Source organism: Cordyceps fumosorosea, assembly GCF_001636725.1.
Source record: "Cordyceps fumosorosea ARSEF 2679 chromosome Unknown scaffold_47, whole genome shotgun sequence".
Lineage (NCBI taxonomy): Eukaryota > Fungi > Ascomycota > Sordariomycetes > Hypocreales > Cordycipitaceae > Cordyceps > Cordyceps fumosorosea.
In genome coordinates this window covers 30,142-45,289 of record NW_017387347.1, presented here as the reverse complement: position 1 = coordinate 45,289, position 15,148 = coordinate 30,142, and the positions used below count along the sequence as shown (strand labels likewise).

At 52.0% G+C, this 15,148-nt stretch overlaps 4 protein-coding genes across 4 annotated transcripts; all 4 read left to right on the top strand.

Annotated features, from left to right (window-relative positions):
- Positions 1 to 874: 874 nt before the first annotated feature.
- ISF_09369 (heavy metal tolerance protein precursor) lies at positions 875 to 3,327 on the top strand (the record flags this gene model as incomplete). Its single annotated transcript, XM_018852971.1, has 4 exons — positions 875 to 2,105; positions 2,288 to 2,735; positions 2,799 to 2,825; positions 3,159 to 3,327. The coding sequence occupies 4 exons, from the start codon at positions 875 to 877 to the stop codon at positions 3,325 to 3,327; spliced, it is 1,875 nt and encodes a 624-aa protein (XP_018699837.1).
- Positions 3,328 to 9,360: 6,033 nt separating this feature from the next.
- ISF_09368 (hypothetical protein) lies at positions 9,361 to 11,331 on the top strand (the record flags this gene model as incomplete). Its single annotated transcript, XM_018852970.1, has 2 exons — positions 9,361 to 10,571; positions 10,626 to 11,331. 2 exons carry the CDS (start codon positions 9,361 to 9,363, stop codon positions 11,329 to 11,331), a joined length of 1,917 nt encoding a protein of 638 aa, XP_018699836.1.
- Positions 11,332 to 11,926: 595 nt separating this feature from the next.
- ISF_09367 (hypothetical protein) lies at positions 11,927 to 12,871 on the top strand (the record flags this gene model as incomplete). Its single annotated transcript, XM_018852969.1, has 1 exon — positions 11,927 to 12,871. The coding sequence occupies one exon, from the start codon at positions 11,927 to 11,929 to the stop codon at positions 12,869 to 12,871; it is 945 nt and encodes a 314-aa protein (XP_018699835.1).
- Positions 12,872 to 12,957: 86 nt separating this feature from the next.
- ISF_09366 (reverse transcriptase) lies at positions 12,958 to 14,380 on the top strand (the record flags this gene model as incomplete). Its single annotated transcript, XM_018853662.1, has 2 exons — positions 12,958 to 13,671; positions 14,321 to 14,380. The coding sequence occupies 2 exons, from the start codon at positions 12,958 to 12,960 to the stop codon at positions 14,378 to 14,380; spliced, it is 774 nt and encodes a 257-aa protein (XP_018699834.1).
- Positions 14,381 to 15,148: the final 768 nt, after the last annotated feature.

Here is a 15,148-nt window from a genome sequence, read left to right as displayed (position 1 = left end):
GTCAATGGTGTCGCATGGCATGGCTTTACCACTATTCGGTCTGAACAAAGAAAAGAACGCTCGGCATGGTAAGCCGGCCGCGCTGTGCTCCGGAGCGTCGTTATGGCTAGTAACATTGCTGCCGAGGAAGCAAGCCGCTTGCCAATATTACCCCCAGTCCCCGCAGAGGATCAATTCCGCCTCTGCTTGGTTGGTATGCAAAGTGATCCGACCCCTTGCTTGGAACAGTTTATCGTAGCCGGTTTGAGTATGCTTAGCAAATGAGACTGATGCAGTCAGGATCAGTCGTGGCCCCATGGATCACTGGTCATGTTTTCGTCCGCCATCAACAAGAACCGCGTTGCAGAATTGTCTCTTTTCATACCAAGGTGCATCGTTGCGCGTTCCTGCACTAGCACGTTGACCACCGTGAATGGCATCAGGCACACTGTACACGTTCCCAACAGCCATCGCAGCTTCCTGATCGGCGTTCTCTGCGCCAATCACACCTTCTTCCCCACCATTTGCATGCTGTTCACGACTCCTGAGATATCACAGCATTCTCAATTAAGTCCGTGCACGTCTTAATAGTACCGCCTGCTGCTCACTGCACCAACTGACCCACCTGCTGCACCTTTGACCTGGTGCTTCAACGTACACCGAATATCACCGCGGCTTCTTTACTTGCCTCTCCTGGCCGCCTGTTCCGGTCGTCTTGGATTCGTCTGTTTGCGGGGCCGTTTGCTTCGGTTAGTCCTCACTTGACCCTCGGCCAGCAGCTACCAACTCTTTGTCATCGCACCTCTCGCCATTTCACGCTTAACAATTTACATCTTGCAAACCACTGTCTTGATCAATCTCTCAAAACTAACCGCCAACATCTTTGTAGCTCGCCATGGCGGCTGCTGACAATGTACCGCTTCCCCAACACCGACTTTCCGGCCCGTCTATACCTGCCTCCGATCTGATCCTTCGCGAGAAGCAATACCTTTACTCCTTCATACTCATCGTCGCCTTTTTATCATGTGTTGCATGGTACAGTGTGGACCATGCCAAGAAGCAGGAAAGCATTCTGCAATTGCATGGAAACGGCCCAGGCGGGAAGCCCTTGCCCGTCACGAAGAAGAAGACCAAAGACGATGGCGAGAGAACGCTTGGTCCCCACTTTGGCCCAGCTGCCAAAAACGTCTTTCGCTATCTGACTGCAATCATCTTCCTCTCCTATGTTGCCTCCGGCGTCTGCATGTTTGACCACGCATTCTACCACGACAACTCCTACAAGTGGTCCAAGGAAGGCCTCTCGTGGGCTGGGGAGTGGACTGTAGTCCACATTATTGGCTCTACCTTCTTCTACCTCTCTATCTTTTTTTCTCTTTTCGACTGGAAAGAGGGTCCCAACGGCGTCCACCTCTTGATCTGGGTCCTAGGCCTAGTAGGCGAGCTCATTTTCTTCTCAACAACCTTCAAGACTGCCGCCGCATGCCGCCTTGCCAACCCTGAATCGCAAACGGGAGAGAAAGACTGCTTCGATCGCTGGATCAAACTCGACTTGATCCTTTACTTTGTCCGTATTCTCCACCTGACAGCCCTCATTAGGGTTCTTAGCGTTGCTTCGATCTGTAAAGTACGATCAAAAGGCCCTGAGAAGCTTGAAGACGGCTTCGACCATGAGCACACCCAGCTTCTGAATGGCCACCAGTGGTCATATGACTCTCAAAATGGCGATGCCAATACAGCAGGACCGAACGGACGCGACTCAAACACTCGCTGGTATCAAGGCCAGATCATGTCCGGCGCAGCCAAATACCCAGCGCCCACTTCACGCAAAGACAATAACGCCACGTTTTATCGACCACAAAAGATTCCCCACCGGGCAGATCCAAATCCGCACCGCATCGCATGCCCGATATCTTCGAGGGTCAACTCCTGCGAACAGAGTTTTTGCGCGATTGAGATGCTGTATCCCAAGCGCAAGGACAGACGTCGGTTCGAACACGCACACCTCAGGTTCCTGCAGTGGTGGCCTGACCGAGGTCAAATCGACTCATTGCTGGATCCATCCAGGAGACCACTTCGCTCCCAGATAGAAAGCTATCTGGACAATCTCCAGTCTTCCTTGGTGTATGGTAAGTAACCAGCATTTTGATTTCCACGCCAGGAGAGTAACATGGCAATATTGCAGCTCTCGACTCAGCCAAAGACATTTCCATTCTCCCCGATGGCCATTTCAGTCCATGTTTTCCCAGCATCGAATCGCCACTCACACAACTAAAATGTCTCACTTACCAATTACTACTTGACACCCCAGAGGGGCTTGGGTGTCGAGTGGCCGCGTACCGAGAAAAAAGAGGGAATCCCGAGTTCGACCGTGAGGTGGTTGAGTTGATCCGGGCTGAGTTTCCTCACCTAAAGCCGGGACTCGCTAATACAAACGGTTCTTGGTGGCAAAAGGCGGGCTTCAAGTTGTTCGAGCCACACGGAGCAGTACAGAGTCGGGAAACGGCGTCAGATGAGCCTGCTGGCCTGTTCAAAGCTTTAGCAGATGCTATCCTCTTCACTCACTACAAGACACTATACGAGCGAGACTATGGCGAGCAAGCGCGCAGGGATGCGCAGGACCCTGAGATTGCGTCTATGAGGCTGCTCGTCGAGCAGGGCAGTGCACCAGCAGCCTGCAACCCAGAGGACCAGTCCGACTGTCCCATTTGCGGGGAGACATGTTCCAGCCCGTCTTCAGGCAACCTGGGCCCGGATGAGTATGTTCTCCAGCACAGACCTCTACTACCGCAATCATCACCCCGCTAACAATGCCTGGACAGACGCCATTTCTTGCATATAGCGAAACCGTACGTCTGCTTAGCTGCGCGCTGCGATCGAAGCAACCCACCGTCATTCGAAACCCCTTTGCGGTGGAAAACCCACATGAGGCGGCACCATATGGGACTGGGGGCCATCCATTTGCAAAGAAATGTACAATGGAGATGCCCAGAGTGTAGATGTCTATCTCCAGTGGAGTTTGGGTCGATCGAAGTGATGGCCCGTGACTTGGTACGCCATCGATGCACCCATCACGGCAAGCAAGAAACCCAGGATGCACTCAGCATGGCTAGGGTGTGTTATATATACTGTCGTCGGCCCTCTAACACTTGTCCGATTTGTGGAACGTGCTATCCGGCCAGTTCAGAGCAGCCTAGCAGCTCGCCTGACCAAAACGAGCCAGGGACTGCTACATCTGTCGAGTGCGCAGCAGACGATGGAAACTTGCGAGTCGACGACTGCGCCGTGAGGCACATGCTTGAACTCTCCTACAAGTTCACGAACTCGAGCTTGAGCGCTGGATCAGGCTAAGGTGCTTTACACCCAACCAGCGCTGGCCCTTTTGTGTGGAGGTTTAAGGCAGCTGTCAACCAACGACCCTCTGTGATGCAGAACAACTAATCTGTGGCGGCAGCATCGTGTAACCGTGACTAGCTCTATCGAGGTGGTATTTCTTAGTGTAACAATCTATGATAAAGCGTGCAACGGCCCGTCGGCCAGCCAGAACTCCTTGCAAACATGTATTTTTAGGACCATTTTTTGTGTTCGTATCCATTCACTTTGCGAAAAGACCCTGCGCATTTGTTCCACCCGAGACATAAGAACGGCGGGCATTCACAAAATCAGCGAGTCAGTTTTGTGCGGGGATAAGCAAATATTTACCAGCTTTGAGTCAATAAACGCATAATGCATTACCATCTGGTAGCCATGGCTTGATTTTCTCTGGGACTCGTCTGTGCGCTCTCGATCCCAACTTATTGTCAGGCGTTGAAGATTCCCACTCCCATGATTATGAAATCCCCGAGCTCATAAAATTTCACAAAATATGCCCTGCATTGGCTGCATTGGCTGGGGCACACTTTGGCGATGTTGTCTGGCATATATGCATATGGTTTACCACGGTTGCTCTGGTCAGCTTTGAAGAATAAAATCCAAGTTGGGTATAACGTAGATCAAATAATTTACTATTAATGAGTGTTTTTCTTATCTCCTTCATTTTTCCTTTTTTTTTCCTCTTTTCTTTTTTGGGTTGGCTTCAACGCCAGCTTCTTCCTCCAGTTCAATCTTCATCTGTGGGCTGAAGTCATCCTGCAGGAGCCAAACAACATAAGAAGTGACAGCCAGAGTCCAAAAGACCTACTCCCATCAGGGCATTGTTCTACGCGAGTTGGTGCGCTGCCGTTCGCTCCCCAGTCTGACTACGTTGAATGTTTCTCGCAGCAGGGGAGATTGGCGACCCATGGCGGGAGATGAACTTCTAAGCAGAAGTACCGATGGAGAGACAAGGGGAAGGGTGCCAACTCGTTGTCAACGAAATGGGCCAGCTTAGCGGTAGCCCTCCAGCCAGGTCGTACCATGCACGCCGCAGAAGTCGCAAAACGGTTGTGTGCGGTATGTGGCGGCTTGTAGGTGCCAGCATCAGCGAAGCAATCCTGCTTCAGTACATGCACAGCCTCGTCAGGCCGATACAGTGTGTGTTCGTTACAGTTCTGGCAAACTGCCGTCTGGCGCAAGCAGTAGGAGCAATTGAAGAGAAAACACGACGATACTAGAGCTGAAGTTATGGAAAGAAAACTTTCTGCAGACCACGCATTCAACAAAAGCAAACATCCCGCTTGTACTGATTTCATGGCAGAGGTTGTCGGATATCTGGTAAGTGATTTTCACAGCAGGATCTCGACATGAGCTAACATGATATGAGCGTTCGACGAATCTCAAGTGTGAAGGGACTCTTCGTCTCTTCGGTAGCAACTTTCAATCCCCAGCCTCGGAGCCATCATTGCTCAGGCTCATGATCAAAGGTGCAACCTGTACAGAGGGGAGGCAAGGCGTGCTTTGCCTTGCCGTTTCATACTTCACTGAAACAAGAAGAATTTCGATTTTGGAAGAAGGTATGGACTGAGTAGGCTCCGGCTGTTGACGCCCGAAGACCAGTCTGGAGAAAGAGCATACGCAGACAAAAAGAAAATGGAAAATTCGCCTGGTGTGTATCCTGAATGCCTATACCTATCATTGCTTGACGATACTATATCCAACCCCTACCAACTAGCAGCCCTAAAATCTACACATAATCATGCAGCAGACGAGATTGAGATAGACAAAGTTTGACTGTTAGTTAGTTTTAAGTACGAATGTCCTCTGCTGCTTGGGGGAAGTAGTCGTCCATGTAATTTGCTAGAGCCGATAGCAGCGGTGACGAATCGAATTCCCGATTAAAAGGACAGTAGGATAGCCCTCAGGCCAACAACAACGAGAGGCTTCTGTGAATCGTCGAGCCTGAAGCGTTTAATCCATTTCGCATCTATTTTCGATGGCCGACGATCTGCTCGATATAGAAAGACTACATGTGGTAATCTTGAAGATCTCCAGCGTCGGGTAGGGGCAGTTCCTCAACTCTCCCGGTAGGAAGACACCAATAGGAAACTCGGCAACCTCGCACTTTCGATTGGCAGTATATTCGGTCTCGTGAAAAGGTGTCGGGTTATACTTTCTGCATTAGCCTGTTTCCATGCTGGTTCTCTTGTATACGTACGTCGGTGCCGATGGGTTCCCTTCGTATCGCTCGTGAGACTGTGCTTTTCCCAGTTCCGGCACGTCCAACAACGTACGGCAAGCAGAAGGCCGGCGTTCTTCAATTTTGCTCTGAACAAGGGCCAAAGCCACAGAAAGAATGAAAAGCAGCTTCTTCTGCGCATCATTTTGAAGCCGAATGTGTTGCTTCATTGCTTCATACAAGAGTCAGAGCGAATGAATGGTTAAAAGACCGTTTGAAGACGGCCGACAGCCTTGACATTGTGGTTCGACCATTACAAAAGTCCGTGCTAATGTAAGGCTATGCTGGTAGTGCAGAAAACGCGGCTCGATGTTGGTACTGGGGTGTTGTGATTGTATAGAAGCTCCAGCAATTCCGTTCCGCCGGAGAGACAAGGTGCTAGAAAAGGTGCCAGAAAGGGTGCCAGAAGGTGGTATCTCCAGAACGAGACGGGGCGACCGCATTCTTCCTCCACACGACTTTTGAAGTTAATGTACTTGTTCGCTCTCCATATTGCGCCCTTACTTGAGGCAGAGGTCTATTTCGCTCTTTGCACTGTCCTTATTCTGCGCTCACTCAATCTGCCATTATTTTCGATCACATTGTTAGCTGTAGCCAAGAGAAGCTCGATGATCTCTTTTGCGGCTTTGTCGATTTTTTCGATTTTTTTGGTCCGCCCATGGCGATTGATCGAGAACCAAAGACGATAACGTAGAATAGGGGAGGATAGTGGACGATGGTGCGCGACGGGGGGCGATGGTGCAGGAAGGGGAACAATGGTAGACGCAAACACATGCCGAGGCCCCCCCCCCCGGGCGTTGCTGTCATTTATGCTAGCATGTCTCATCTCATTTCACGACCTTACGTTGTTACCAATACTTGGTCTCTGACTACGGGTCACATCAATTTTTCAGGCCGAGCAGTGATGAAGCCATGCGCTGCGACACCATTGACGCAAGGATCAGAGGAGGTGTGGGGTGAAGTTGTCAGTGAGCTTGACGTGAACAAGAAACTCATTGTAGTTCCGTGTGTAGCTTGTAGAGGTGCAAGCTATATCACATCTCGTAAGAGCTGGACGTTGCAATCGGCTAGAGCGGCTTCTTGCTTTGTTATCGAGTAAACAGCAAATGCATATCTGTCAAAGGGCTCTTCGTTTAGGGAGAGAAAGATGCATGATGAGGTATAGAAAATGACCGGGGGAACATGACAGGTACTGACAGACCCTGTCGACGCCTCGCCATAGCCGTCGCCCACATGCCGCCCACCATCGCTCCCCGTCGCGCACCGTCGCGCACCGTCGCGCACTATTGCCTTCATACGCAGGAGCAAGAGGCAGAGACGACGCCGAGTGAGCTAGGTTCGCTACGAGCCGACAGGCCCAGACGACGGAACCCTGCACGGAGGGCTATTCCTCTTCCAGCCGGGAAGTATGATTGGACAACGTTCTCTCGGAGATCTAATGATGTTAGATGCCTCACAGTTCGCTTCAGGCAACGTGCACTATTTACATTTTGACAACCGTTAGCTCTCCCATGCAGTTGTTGATACTTATCCAACATGTCTCTCGTATGGCAACTATGCTCAAAGGCCTTTTTCAGTTGCCTCGGAAAGCGCGATCATGAACCGCGGCTCGTGACCTTGTACCCTGTTCGAAGCTTCGTCTCCGGTGCTAAGTGTGGCAGGAACCTCGTCGTAGTGGCACCAGCCAACTGCAGCCACCCGTTGCAGGGCTTCCACCGGCGACGGAAACGACGGCTCCGTGCGACACGCATGCATACACTTTTCTCCCTCGCTTGCAATGTTTTCCGGCAACATGCTGTCATCACAAGTGAGACGTTGGTGGAGTATGGCAGGCACATGTACCATTGCCTGTCCGTCACTGCCTATATCCACCCATGGCAGACCCCATTTGGTCCGTGGGAACTGGGCACGACCAAGTACCGCTATCACCGGGATCGTTTTGCTCCTTGCGCTGTGTACTGAGTGGCGTGGTCTGGATGCGGCCGTTGTACCAGCCCAGGTCGGGCCATATACCCGCTGGTCACTCCACAGCGTGTGTGTCACTCACGGATACTTTTTCTTGTGATGCTCGTCTCTTCGACCACCCCCCTACCCTCTCCCATGGCACAGTTTTCCAGCCACCAAGCTACTCAGGATCCTGCAGGCGCCTCACGACAAGTTGGGACATTGTAAGTTGACAAACGAGCAGAGGACAAAGACAAACAACATCCACTCATGTTACAGCGACTTATAGGCGGCTGGGCTCCCTTAATATAGAGAAACGCAGTTGTATAGCCAGTCTAGGCCGAAACAGAAACCGTGGGCGTTGAGGCAAGCAAGCACAGCGCGCCTTAGTCCTGTTAAGGAGTCGAAGCAAATGATGGATTTAACATGCTTTCCAAAGTATCAGTCAACCAGTAGTATTGGCACGTCGCTTGGAAGCACTGAATAGTTTATGGGATTGTTCCGTCTCTAGTTCATGGATTCGTTGCTGCTGTGGGCTTTTCTCCCTTCTCTAGTTCGTGAATCCGTTGCTCTACCTCACGGAATCGTCGCTGCTTGGATTGTTTTTGCGTCTCCCTGGGCTTTGTTGTGTCAAGACACTCGCCTTGGTCACGTACAAGAACTCTCTTGTTCGGCGAAGCCGACTTCTAACATCAACACTCAGACGCGTCGTACTGTCCTGTTGCAACGCCACCTTGCCCATGATCCAAAAACACAAACTCACTGCTCTCCGCATCTCGCCTCTGACACAGAAGCTCGGCCCACGCATTTTCGTAGATCTTGCAAAGACCTTGAGGCATTTCTTTCAAAGATGCTTGTGCTGGCAAGTGTATAGGCGCCAGTTCTCTCTGTGACCATCCTTCGGGCCCCTCCCTCTAGGTTGCCGCCCGCCCCTTACCCTTCCCCCCTACGTTCAGCACTGCCTCTACTCGTTCTCCCGTTGCTCGGGTTCCGCCATGTCCTTATCTTGGTGCTGCTCTATATTTCTTTCGCGTTACTGTTACTTTGCCAATCTAAGGTACAAATTGAGGTTGGTGACAGGGCACCATTATGCAAGGGCAAGCGTTCCCAACATGCTCGCTGTGCACTCCGCGTTCTTGCCTGAGTGACTGAACATTCAGCTATCTTATACATTCCAAAATATTGCGTGTTCACCTTTTGGCACCAATGAAAGAACCTGTCTTCGACTCTGTCGCCAACCTAAGCAGCCGTTGCGCCAGATGTTTGAGTTGCCACTCCACGAGCGGGGGCAAACCGCGGTGCGTGACCGGGAACGCCAGTACAGCCCGCCATCCTCAGGATAGCGCTCTTGCCCGACAATGGAGCTCGCATGCCTTGCGCCGTTCTAGTGGGCTACTGTCATGTTGCAGGGGCGGGAAGGCCTGAGTGGCTGGTGTTTCTTTGTACGATTGAGGCGTGCAGTTGCGGTGTATGCTTGAGTCTGTTGCAAGGCAGCCATACGGCGCTTTTCCATCGATTTATACCCTGGTCCGCTGTCCTGCTGTGGTTCGCAAAGGCAAACACGGGGTGAGTCGACCCTTTCGTCACGTCACGTCTCGGCCATTCTATATCAACCAGAACCGCTCGCCTAAAGACTTTCAAGAGAAATCAACGGGGCATCTGTCTTTCAATCCAACATTGCTGAAGTCCAAGAATGTCTGCCAGGTCAGTCTCAGCCCATTTCACGTTAGCTTGTCATCACTCCAAGCCGTTACCGCCAGTCGAACAGCCAACCAGTTACATCTGCACAGCCTGACACTTCCACCTCTTCTCCTAGATCCAAGAAGACACGCTCGCCACCCTCATCCATGGCAACGGCCTCTACCTCCACCGCCACGCCTGGCCATTCTCATCGCCGCAGCAGAGTAGCCAGTGAACGCAATCATGGTGAACCCAAGAACCCGGCCGGTCGACAGCTTTGGAACCCCCCCGACGATTCAAAGAGCCGCACCGAGTCCAAGGCCCGCACCGAGTCCAAGGCCCGCACCGAGTCAAAGAGCCACAGTGCCCGCCCTAAGCATTCAACATCAAGGCGATCCAAGATTGGCAACCGCAATAGTGCATCAGTGGGGCTCTTCCCTGTCCCCGTAGTACACCCTCCCGACATGACCACAATCCCTGGTTGGAAGCTTGATCGCGAGCCTCACACCAAGCCCATCTCGTATGAGAAGCTTGTCAGTGAGGTCACAAGCATCTATGAAGGCCTGATAATGATTGAATTCAAATGCATTCAACTTACCGTTGATCCGAAAACCCGAATCCCAGATGATCAAGAGCTCGATTCGAAGCAGCTCCAAAATTTGATTGGGCTACATCGCACGCTGCTAAATGAGCATCACGATTTCTTTCTCGCCAGCTCATCTCCGTCTGCGTCTCCTTCCGTGTGCCACCTTCCTAAGAAGTACAATATGCCTGGACGCATGTGGCGCTACGGCATTCAATCATTTCTCGAGCTCCTCCGCAAGAGATTACCCGGCTCTCGCGAACATATGCTCACGTTCCTCGCCGTTGCATACGGAATCATGACTCTGCAACACGAAACTATCCCTGAATTTGCTGATTCCTGGCTCGAATGTCTTGGGGATCTGGCCAGATACCGCATGGCTATTGAAGATGACGCTTTCGAACGCGAAATTTGGACGTCGGCATCTCGGTCCTGGTACTCAAAGGGCTCGGAGCTGTTGCCAGAGGTTGGCCGGATGTATCACCACCTAGGTTTACTTGCGAAGCCAGATCCTCTGAGGGAACTGTACTACTACAGCAAGTCATTATGCGTTCCGGTGCCTTTTCCAGGCGCTTGGGAGAGCATCATGTCGATTTTCATCCCAATCCTGAGAAACCCTATTCATCCAGATCCCTCAGATAGCCCGTCTGACCTATGCGATGAGCTGTTTGTGAGAGTCAATGCTATTCTCCTTTCTGGACTCCAGCGCGACCAACTCGAGGAGACAGTAGCAAGGTTTCTTGGTACCTTGGACAGGAGCATCGCTCTGCGGAGCAAGGGCTGGCTCCAATCAGGGTGAGTGGCAATTTGCCCTTGTTACTGATTTTGACTAATTTCGATGCTCAACAGACACTGCATTGCCATTTCTCTTATCTGTTCTCTTGTCGGCTACGGCGCGCCTTCCAATCCCCTTCAGCAATTACTACCTCGACCTGTCGCAGGTGATGCAAAGCTAGGTAACAAAAAGGACATTGACGGGGATACGGCCAGTGACAAATTTGAAACGACACGAAAATTCGTCACGCAGACTTGCAATATTGTGTTGCGACGCAAATCGGACCCTAACTGTCTCCCATTCTCTCACACGGTATTGGTCTTTTTGTATTACGTGGCTCAACACCCGAAAGCCATGTCGCTTACTGAGGACGAGTTCCCATGGACCCGAGTGGCTGATCTGCTCAACGAAGCCTATCCTGCACTGATGTCGGCGCCGAGATTGGCAGACAAAAACTTCCCGCGACCACCAGCCAACGAGCCGTTACGCCCACTACCAGAAGACTACGGCATGCGAGGGTTTGCACTGTCAAAGGACTACTTCCCTAAGGAATGGTTCTCGAGCGAGCAAATCGAAGATGAGGAGAAGATGTTTGAGCCGCCGTCGCTTGGAGATGAGAGACGGCAACGTGTGCTCTGGCTTGGGCGTCGAATCTGCGAATTAGGAAACTGGCTCGAGTGGAGCGAAGAAACATGTCGGTTCACTGTCAACTCGGCACATGACATAGACATTGGCCTGCCTGTTGAACTTGATTGTTTCGATGCGATGCCGGGTTACTGAATCGTGTGCAGAGATAATATTTTGTAAGGAATTTTAAGCCCCAGATGGCTTGCAGAACGGAAGTCTTTCCTGTTGATTGATCGCCACAAACTACTTTTTGCGGAAGGTCAACATATCGACTGAGGTTGCCGCTGTGAGTAGCACCATTTCCGTGGCGAGGGCTGCAGTGTCTCCTCTAGACAATTGAATAAATTGAAAGAGAAGTTAAATTACAATATTTTTGTTGGCCATATTCATTTCTTTTCTGCCGATGTCTTTTGGGCCTAAGCGGACTATGTACGGAGTTATATTTTACCATAGTCTAATCTTGTTGAAAGAAATGAACTGCGGTGATCTGGCCCAAGATTTTTTTTCCTTATTTCTAGCACCGGCAGCTCAAGCTTCTCCGCCTCCTCCCACCGGCCTTGGTTCCAATATGCCAATGCCAAATGGGCCATGCTAGTCAGCGTGGAGGGATGGTCTTCCGCAAGCTTCTTCGCATGAGTCTCCACCACCTGTACCTGACCGCCCAGCCTCGCAAGGTGGGCATCGCATTCATGAATGGACGGAAAGGCACGACCTACACCTACTTAATGAGCCAGATGAGGCAACAACTATGGCCAAACGCAATTCAAGGAGCAGCACGATCGACTTGGCCTTCTCGAACATACCCGAAGCGTCTGCCACGGTGGAAGTGCACCTCACGACAGGATCCCTCCACTACACCATCGGAATCGAGATTCCAAACCGAGAACAGGCCCAGGTCACGCCAGGAAAAGTCAGAGTGGCCATGCCAGACGAGATCAAAGCCTTTGGAGATCATGTAGGTAAAGCAGTGAAGTCACTGCCTACCGACATAGACTCGCACGCCCAGATCGAGGATATGGCCAGGCAGCTCCAAGAGATCCTCCAGAGCTCTGCCATGGCATGTGGTAGGGTAAGCCGCGGTCGCCGCGCCCGAAGCTGCCCATGGTGGAATCAGGAGTGCAAAGACGCATACGACGACCTGCGGGTCACACGACGCATCTACGAGAACCAAAGAGGAGAGGAAGTGCAACGGGCCAGAGTAAGGTTCTACCGCGTCCTCCGACGTGCACGGCAAAACTTCTGGCGCAACACTATAAACGAAGTCACCACAGCGGAAGGCGTATATAAACTCACCAGGTGGATGAAGCCGAGACAACAACTCCAGCCCCCGCCGATCCAGGTGGGCGACACGACCTACTCTACCGATATGGAGAAAGCCATGGCGCTACGCAAGGAGAAGCTGGAACGTCGCGACGCAGCAGATGACATCCCCGACGCATGGGAGCCAACTGTCAGCCCTGCCAAGGAGATCCCCTTCGCAAAAACAATCTCGACCAAGGAGATCGAGAAAGCTGTCCTACACACCGGAAACACAACCCCCGGTTCAGACGGTATCACGACCAAGATGCTGCGAGCAGCCTGGCCGCACATTGCCCGACCACTCACGACACTGTACAATGCCTGCCTACAACTCGGTCATCACCCCAGCGTCTTCAAGACTGCCGAAGTCGTCATGATCCCGAAGCCGAACTAGCGAAACCTCAGCATGTGTCCACATGGCGTCCCATATCACTCCTGTCCTGCCTCAGTAAAGGATTAGAGCGGGTCATCGCAAGAAGAATGGCTTACGCTGCTATCAAATACGGTATCCTCCATCCCAACCAGGCTGGAGCGCTGCCGAAGCGGTCTGCCGTAGACATTGTGGTGTCCCTCATCTACGACATAGAGAAAGCACTTGCAGCTGGCAAGGTGGCAACTCTCGTCACAGAAGATGTCATGGGAGCTTTCGACGCAATCCTCCGCAACCGCATGATCCTTCGCCTACGGCAGCAGGGGTGGCCGGGTTTCTTGGTCCGATGGATAGCCAGCTTCTTGCTAGACAGACTAGCCAGTGTGCGCTTCCAAGACACAACCACACCGAGCGCGAGACTGCGATGTGGCCTCCCACAAGGCTCGCCCATCTCGCCAATACTTTATATCTTGATCACAGCGGCAATCTATTTCCTCTCCGGCGCGGCCCAGAGATACGGATACGCTGACGACACGGCGATGCTCTTTATAGGAGACTCGCTGGAGGACACAGCAAGGCAAGCAAACGAAGCAATCGCGGCCATGGAGTCGTGGGGAAGAGGCGAGGCAATCCACTTTGACCCGAACAAGACAGAAATCATGCACTTCTCCAGACGCACGGCAGACCACAGCCAATCTCCCGTCATTTACCACGGCGACAAGGAGATACGGGCATCGACATCCATGCGGTGGCTCGGCATCTGGCTCGACAAGAAACTCACCTTTAACCACCATATCAATGAGTGGACACAAAAGGCCCGTAAGGTAATCAATCACCTCCGGGTCATGAATAATACCGTGCGAGGCATGGCAGCAACAGCGGCCCGTCGAGCAGTGTGGGCTGTGGCTATGCCAATCCTATTCCATGGACTAGATGCCTGGCTACCTGGCTTGGACACAGGCAACTCACGCCTAAAAAGAAACCACATCTCAAAGACGAACCTGGCCAAGATTCAACGCGTGCTTAATCTCGCGTGTAGAATGGTTCTACCCATGTGGAAGACAACACCATTAGAGTTTCTTTGGAAGGAAGCGGGCATCCCGCCAGCGAGCGTCCTACTTCGACACATCCAAGAACGGGTGGCGGTCCGATACGCGACACTAGATAAAGCACATCCGATCAGCAAAAGGTTGCGACAATCACAAAGAGAAATCGAACTCAATGAGAAACCACTCATCGCGGAACGAATGGCCCTCCGGCACTCGAGGCTCCTTCGGACTGCATATCGCACCGCCAAAATCGAAAGACCGAGACTCATCCTGCAGAGGTTTTCCGGCAATGTACAAGTAGAAGGGGCCACAGAGAGGCAGACCAAAGAGAACGCTGTAGCAGAGTTCGAACATTGGCTTGCCAGCCGACCCGCAGGCTACGTAGTCTTCAGCGACGGCTCCAAAACGAATGCTGATACGGCAGGATACGGCTTCGCCGTTTTCCATGTTGGACAACTTCTGGACTGGTGTTCCGGACAGCTAGGACGACGAGAAGTATTCGACGCCGAGATACACGGCGCACTCGCAGGACTCAAAGCGGCTATGCAGCGGAACAGCCTCTGTGAGCCGATCACAGTCTGTATGGACAACACGTCCGTGATCGACTGCATTGGAACAACAGCGGCAGACTCTTCGCAGGACTGTTTCCGAGAATTCCAAAAGATTGGGGACAAGCACCCGTATCTAATCTCAGTCAAATGGTCCCCTGGCCACAACGGCATCTTTGGCAATAGTTGTAAATGTGATTCTTCAAGTGTACTTCTTCTCTGTCTAGAGAGATCAGATAGACGTCTTTATAGGTACAAGCAAGCTGCCTGCAGCTTGCTTTTGTTGCGTTGCAACACTACTGATACATTGTGATGTTTGATCCCTTGATATTTGCTTTTGGTAGCTTCAGCCTCTGTATCAGAGCTGCTTGACGTCACCTGCCGTTCAGAAACAACTGCAATGAACTGGCCGACCAACTCGCGAAGCATGGAGCCACACTTTCCGTCGACGAGCATCTGCCATCTGTCTCGTATAGAAAAAGACAGATGAAGAAGCAGGTAGCAGTAGACCACCGAGCCTGGTGGGCATCGGTTGAGAGAACGGAGTACCTCAAGCTTGGACTCAGTGCCGAGCTTAAGAAGCTCCCGGAACTCAGTCTCCCCCGCCGCTTGCTCGGCTATCTTCTGACAACACGATCACAACACGGCGACTTTGCGGAATACCATGAGAGATTCCACCCAGGACAGGCGACGCTGGAGTGCCC